Raw genomic sequence first — 7584 nt, 5'->3', positions numbered from 1 at the left:
ACTTTTCCATGGTCAACAGTACGAGATTATGGTACAGTAAGGATCAGCTTGAAGTCTGCAACTTTCAGTCACCTTCACTCCACACTCTTTACTCCTCAGAAGGAGATATTCAAATGCAGGATGAATGATACCACAAAGTTTACACTTGTGAGTGTGGTACTTTCCAACACAGAGCTGGTTCACCATGGTGGTCCAATTAAAATGCTTCAGAAGTAATTGGGCTAGACGTTTATCACAGAACTCAGGAGACTGATGCAGGATGATTACCATGAATTTTAGATCAGCCTGGGAAATATACGAGTTCAAAGGCAGCCTGAACTACATATCAGACCCTATCTCACCTCCCTCCACCAAAAGAAAGAAAAAACTTTAATTGAAACAGTCCTTGTAATGAAGAAACTTCAGTGTCATGAGAGGACCTGCATCTTGAATCTCTGATCAGCAACTGATGATGCTATTCATCTCTGATGCTGATTGGTTCTTCAACACTGAGGTTCTCCAATGCAAAATCAACGAAATGAATTTCTCGGTTCTTAGCATTTGGAATGTAAGCAGACAGGATGCGTGTTTCTCACTAAGTGAGGCTTATCTGCCTCAGTCTGACCCCGTCCTGTCTTGCTGTCCAGTATGCTGTGTCTGTGGCTCCCCGGAGGCTCCTGCATGGCAGCTGTGACAGTGACACTGATGGTGCTGAGCCCTCCCCTGGCTTTGGCCAGGGACACACGGCGTAAGTGCAGCCCTTAGCTGGAGAGCTACGGAGGTTGGAAATAGGAAGGCAGTGAACTTTCTCACTTTTCCGGGCCATCTTTCTGAAATATCTGTGACATTTTCTTTGGTGACTTCCTGTCTTCATCATATGGATTGTTTTCCACCAGCAGGAGCCTGTGTGTGTGTGTGTGTGTGTGTGTGTGTGTGTGTGTGTGTGTGTGTATCTTTCCAATGAGATCTACGTAAAAGGATTCTGTGCAGGGACCATTTCTTTTCAAGACTGCTTCAGTAAGAACTCTAACCTTAAATCACATTCTCTGAGGAACTTTATGGGATTTAGAAAGTATGATGTTAAACTAATTTCCAAATATAGCACTTCTCTATGATATGTTACTTTCTGTCAGAAAAAGAGGAGACTTCTCTTTAAAAACAGAACTTCATTTATATTATTCTATTCTATCTTATGAACATAATTTTATTCTCTTTTTCAGGAGAAAAATTTTGTCTAATTTTGAACGTGTTAAAAGATTTCTGTAAAATATTAGGTGGAGTCTAACTTTAAATGGTTTTCCCCAGAAGATCCTGTGTCTCACGCTCACCAGGGTCATAAGTGATGCTCTTGTACTCGTGTGGATGCACTGGGAGGCATTCTCCATCACTTCCTTTCCTGCTCTCTGAACTCCAGTGCCTGAGCCCCAGGTCTCTGTGCTGGAGGCTGTGATTCAGATGGGGTCAGCGCTGTCTTTCTCCTGTTCTTAACACCCTGCAGTGGAATAGAGGTTCTTTGTACATGAAATTTCCCTGTAGACAACGAGCACCTGTGGGATGTTCTTCATCTCTGCAAGCACAGGTCTAGAAACCTGACATAGGTTAGTGTTCATTTTATTAATCTGCTTTGCAACTTTCGGTACTATCCTTTTCTCCTCACAACCTATACTACCTCTGGCTTAAACTCACAAAATTGTTTTAACTAGTTTGAATTAAATGTATGTCCTCACATCCTACAGTCTCTGGCTTGAACCAACAAAATGGTCTGCACTAGTTTGAATAAAATGTGTAACAATCTATATTTAAGTAATCATCAAACTATCAGCACCTTTTTGTGCTTCAAAGTATATGCAATAGCAAGAGTACAAAGAGAATGTGAAGGTTGATACCATGTTATGGGGCTTAGAGCCAATAAGAAAGAAAAGGAAACTCATTGGCCTATTGGGATCTTCACCCAAATTTCATATGTTTTTTTCATTGTGCCTTCTCTTTTTCTTAATGAACCATAATGGGTTCCCTCAACCTCCCCATCCTTCCTATCCTTTCACCAGCAATACCATTGCCTTTACTTCCACAGATCTGCAGCTCTATAAGAGATCCATTAGGGAAGATAAAGTTTAAGGAAAATGTTCCTCTTTTTCTTCAGCTTGCCTTCTCTGTACTTGTGAATACCTCTAATTAGATGAACTGGAAGAGAGGAAGTTCATCCAAAAGTCTCACAGGAAGTGGGAGAGATGTGCCATGTCATCAGAATGAAAGAATGTTGGAGCTTGAGCCCCTCTCTCCTTTCTACGTCTCTACAGTGATGAATTCAACAGAACACTAGTTGTTTCATTTAGGTCACAGATAACATTCTGAGCAAGGATTACAGCCTGGAGTTTGTAGTAGTGTCAGAGGATTCCAGGTCAATAAGACAGAAAAGGCCTCAATTCACAGAGTTCACCCAATGTCAGGGAAGAAAGACAATTACCCAAGAAATATTTAAAAACATAAACTTTTAGGAGTAGAATTTCTCTGATAAAAAGCTATTAGGGTGATGGGCCTGAGACAAAGGATTCACCGAATTTCGCTGTGTGTGCACAGGAGCTCTCCCTGAGTAAGTGGCTTGTTGACAAGATTATGAGAATCTTGTTGACAAGATTCTCATAAAGAGCCAATCATAGAAAGACATAAGACATGAATGTTTCATGGACATAAATATGGGATGGGATAAAGTTCAGGAAGATCTGTGATATGTAGGGGACAGAAAGAAAGGGAGAGTGGCTGAAGGGCAGTGAGCAAGCGATTGGACAGGGGTTGTAGGAGATGAGGGAGGTTGCAGAGAAAATCCCCACATCATCAAATGAGGCCACAACAGTCAGAGTAAGAAATCTGACTCGTATCTATATGGAAATCTTCAGGAGCACTGCAAGGAAAGTAACTTTATGTTCAGTTTTATAAAATAACTGCAGCTTCCGTGTGCAGTTTACGTTGTTCTGTTTTACAAGTGGGGCGAAGATACTATCAAGAGACACAATAGAATTCCCCAGGGAAGACAAGCATGGGCTTCATTAAGTGGAGCTATGATGACGATTGTGAAAAGGTAAAGGATTTGGGATCGGTTTTTGAACATATTGGCAATGAATTAGATGTAAGACGGGGTCAAAAATCATGCTTATCTCTAAGGATTTTGTCTGAAATGCACAGGTGACCTGCTGCTTACTTAGACTATGGGATCACAATTGAAAGCGGGTTGTTAGAGCTTTTACTGAAGTTAAGATTGAGATTCATTTGACATTATATAGCCCCATAAAAAGATTAGTTGAATTTATGCATCTGCAGTTCAGAATGAGGTTAAATCTGGAGGTGTGTTTGCTGGCATTAGTGGCACATATACTGTATTAAATTCCAGATAAGGCAAAGGGGTTATGAAGAAAGAGATTGTGTAGAAAACAAGAAAAGTGATAGCACTAAGAAAATGCACTGAGAAGGACAGTCATTTTGGAGGAAAAGTGGGGCTTATGATACATGTAAGTCAAGCGCAGAAAACTCTTCCCGGAGGAGGAAATCGCTGGGGTTGGTGAGAACTACAGAGGAGGTCAAGGGGCAGCATAATGGAAGTGTTTATTTGGTGCTACAGATTTGTCTTTTGAAGTTTGTTGAGCACTCAAGGCAGACAATAGATTGGACTATTTGAAAAGAGAAAGCAAGCTGAATAAGTGAATGCAGGAGTGAAGGTGCCATTGAGTAGCTGGCCTAAGAGAAAGATTAGTCTTTGGGCCTAGAGGACAGCTGAACATAATGTGACAGAACAAACACCATGAAAAGGAGTGAGAAGACTTGAGAACCAGTCAGAGTTGAAAGCACAGAAAGACCTTGTATGAACATGCTGGCTGATTATGCAGGCTGAGGTCCACACAATCAATACACACATAAGTATTAATTACTTGGAATACACCCATTATTGAGCTAGTGCTGTGGTTTATGTTAGGAATGTCCCCAAAAGGCCTCATGTGCCAGGGCTTTTGGAAGTTTTTTTGAATGGGAGCCATATAGCTGTCTTGCTGTGAGGAGAGGGGGTCAGGTCAGAAGAGGGGGATCACTGGGACCTGGATTGGAAGGAGGAATCTCCATTCCTGGCACCTCCCCTTTCTCTGCTTCCTGCCTGCCATGACATGAGCAGCTCTTCTCTGCCCAGGCCCTTCCCTCATGCCCTTTCTCTGTTTAATCCTGCACAACAGGGTCTGAAACTTCTTCAACCTTTCTGCATTCATGTTGTGTGTCCAGTATTGTGCCTCAGCAATAAGCAAGTGCCTAAGACACCTAGTGACAAAAAAAAAAAAAAAGAATGAGCAAAGCAGTCTGGTCTCTGTCAGGATGGGGTCTTGTAGCATTTCACCAGCTTATACACTTCAGTGTGTCATTCCAGTAACTTTTCTACCATATGGTTAGCATTTCATAACATATATATCTATGGAAGCTAGAATTTGCAAGGCTTAAAAATAAGTAAATAAATAAATAAATGAATAAATACAATTTGAAAGGCTTAAGTACCTCATGCAGTGTTACATAGTGCTAGAACAAAGATGACAGTGCACACTGGAAGACTCAGAACATCCCTGTGTTCTGCCTCAGCAAATTCCTGTGTGTTCGGTTCACATGTGCTACATTAGTGTCTAAGGCCAGTGTTTCTGCCTTCTGTGCTCAAAATGCAATAAGTGATGAAATGAATGTAAAACAATTGCCAGATGATGGTGATGATATTATTTATTGGAGTAAGTTAAAGACTAAAAAAGTCTTATGAGTTTCCCTTCATGGAGTTATGAATATTAAATTGATAATATGTGTGTAGTACATTTATGTTGTGATTAGTACTAGGAAGAGTCATTCATATCACACTTATTAATAAATTTGTGGGAACTCTGCTATTATTAAGTCAAATTTAGATGTAAGGGGAAAAAAATTTGCTAATGTTAGAAGTAGACCCAGTACAAAAGCACAACGGAATTCAGTTCTTTCATGATTCTCCAGTCTTAGCTCTTAACTCCATTAGTGAATATTGGCAACAGGGAGTTAAAAATATTTGTAAAGTTTCTGATGTGTGTGTGCATCTGTATATTTCTTAGCACTGGAAAAACCTGGAAGAAATTCTACCTTCAAATCATAAGTTTCTTTAGCACTTATTCTTTGAAAAGCTCCACATGAGTTTATTCTTTGTGCAGCCTACCACGGGCATGTGTTGAAGAACGTAAAGAAGCTTTGGATCCAGTCCACTTACTTGGTTAGTGTTGCTAAGATACCGGCTGGTCAGTTAAACTGAAATTTCAAATACAAAATGATATTTGAAGTGGATACCCTGTGCTTTTGTTTCCTTAATATGGCAACCCCAAATTGGACCCAGCTAGTGTTGGATAGGATGACCATGGATGAACAACACTAAGCACGGCAGAGAAATAGACAAGTGATGTGGATTAGTAACTTCACACTTTTATTTTTTCTTGTTTGTCAAGAAGGCACCTAGAGAATCTGTGATTAGGAAGAGAGAGCTTTTCAGATCTTGAATTCACTCCACAGTCATCATTTCTCCATGGCAAGCAGAGCTTTGGTTTAGGAGCTTCTCCCTTTTGTAAGCCATATATATGAGGATACATCTTCTCAGTTTCTCCAAACATGAGTGCTCTCCGTCTGGTCAAGGCCAGTAACTGGCTGCATGTTGGGAGCTAGAGTCAGGGAGATGGAGCACAAGTGGATTATGACCAGTGATTGTGAATGAAATGAGCCACTGAAGGGTCAACAACCAGGAAAGTGACTTGAAGGATCACTGCTAATGGCTTGGTGACTGGTTAACAAGGCAAAGAAACCATAAAAAATTTGAAGTTCCATATTTTGAGTAACTGAAAAACTGTATGTGATAACTGATACAGATTTCAGTTTATATGCATATATACACCAGAACCATGATATATATATACATATATATATAACATATGGATGTATTATATATAATATAGACATATAATATGTAAAATACATGTGCACATATATATCCTACAGTGAAAAGTACATGGAAGAGTTAAAAAGTTCAGCTATATTTGCATAGCATGAAATTAGGGGAGTTCCTACACACAGCTGATCTACTGACTGGATTTCAGGTTGGTTTGGGAGAATGTGAGAAGATAATGTATGATGGGAATATAACATATGTTAACCAGTTCTGATCATTTCAAAAAAATAGTAGATGTACAAAAGATGGGGTGGCTAAAAATATTGAAAGTTTCCAAGAAATTGAAATGACTAGAAAAAAATAGACTATTTAGGAATTTTGAAATTTATATAATTTTCCACTAAGATTTCTGAGGTTGAACCTCCTTGGGTCGAGGGACCTGGGCCTGTGGTAAGCGGCAACACAGTGCAAAGAAGACACCGGAGACCAGGCTGATGGCGCAGATCCCGTTTATTGCGGAAGTACCAGGCATTTTATTAAGCAGGCTAGAGGCGTGGCAATGGAGGCAGGGCTAGGGGCGTGGTTTGGAGGTGGTGCTTTTGGCCGGGGGCTGTGCAGAAGTAAGAGGTCAGAGGGGGACAGCTTAGGCAGGGCGACTCACTCGGTGTGCCAAGGACATGACGAGTCCGAGTGTGCTCAGACTCGCTCCTCTGCCATGGCCGTCAACCAGACCTCTGGACCTCTCTTTCCCACAGATTTCCATGGTATCTGTACCACAGACAGAAAATATAGATAATTTTATCCAGTAGTTGTTTCTCATATAGGGTATGAAGTGATAAAATGTTAGAATACCACATCCAGACTTCCCAATTTTAAACACTTGTTTGATTTATGATGAAATACATGGTTGTGGGCAAGGCGTTCAACTTCTCCATTCTATACGCACTTTCCTCATAATGTAAAGATCACATTCTACTTTCTGAAGGTGTTTGAGGATTAGGCACATGGTTTTGTGCAGTGTTAGGAACTGTGCCTATCATGTTGTGCACTTACTTCTACACAAGTTATTTCCATCTTATCCATCCAGAAGTCCCTGGGATGCTGCCTCCAAAGCAGCTTTCACTGCTGACTGCCATGTTTTATGCATCAAGCTACTTCCCTAGTCTTAGCTGTTATCATCTTGTACCTCGGTTATACTAGCAGTCACCAAACTCGTCTCCTTTCTTCTACTCTTGTAGAAGAGTAGGAGCATTCCTATTTATTAAAATCATTCTATATATTGTAATCAGTGATGTCTCAGTTACAGTGGTACCTCAGTTCACAAACTCAACTCTTTCCACCATTCTGATCACAAACCAAGTTGGATGAGAACTGAATCAAATTCAGTGGTTAGGTTCAATGTTGAGTTTACGGGGAAATTCGATCTGGATCTCATCCAGATTGGTTTGTGACCACAAACATGGAAACACTTAAGTTCACTAACTGATCCACAACTTCATTTCTGAAACTGTGCAGGAAATAAGGATTTTGAAATTAGACAATGAATACTGCATTTCCATGTTAATTATAGAACATTTTCAATGGTATATAGGTAGTAACCTGTAATTAAGCACAACAATATTTCTACCAACCAAACCATAGATGCTTGTGCTTATGGTAGAAAGAAAGCAACAGTATTCTGTTGT

General features: G+C 40.2%; 1 protein-coding gene across 1 annotated transcript in view; it reads left to right on the top strand.

Moving 5' to 3' along the window:
- Positions 1-546: 546 nt before the first annotated feature.
- The window catches only part of LOC102020284 (HLA class II histocompatibility antigen, DRB1-1 beta chain-like), a gene marked incomplete in the record, with an annotated part of 15897 nt that continues 8859 nt past the window's right edge, over positions 547-7584 (top strand). Inside the window, 1 exon segment of the mRNA XM_013517039.1 lies at positions 547-724. Within this exon segment, the coding sequence (XP_013372493.1) occupies positions 628-724 (97 nt within the window).

This window comes from Chinchilla lanigera, unplaced genomic scaffold, assembly GCF_000276665.1.
Source record: "Chinchilla lanigera isolate Chin_1 unplaced genomic scaffold, ChiLan1.0 scaffold00036, whole genome shotgun sequence".
NCBI classification, from domain to species: Eukaryota; Metazoa; Chordata; class Mammalia; order Rodentia; family Chinchillidae; genus Chinchilla; species Chinchilla lanigera.
This window is presented reverse-complemented; position numbering and strand designations above follow the sequence as displayed.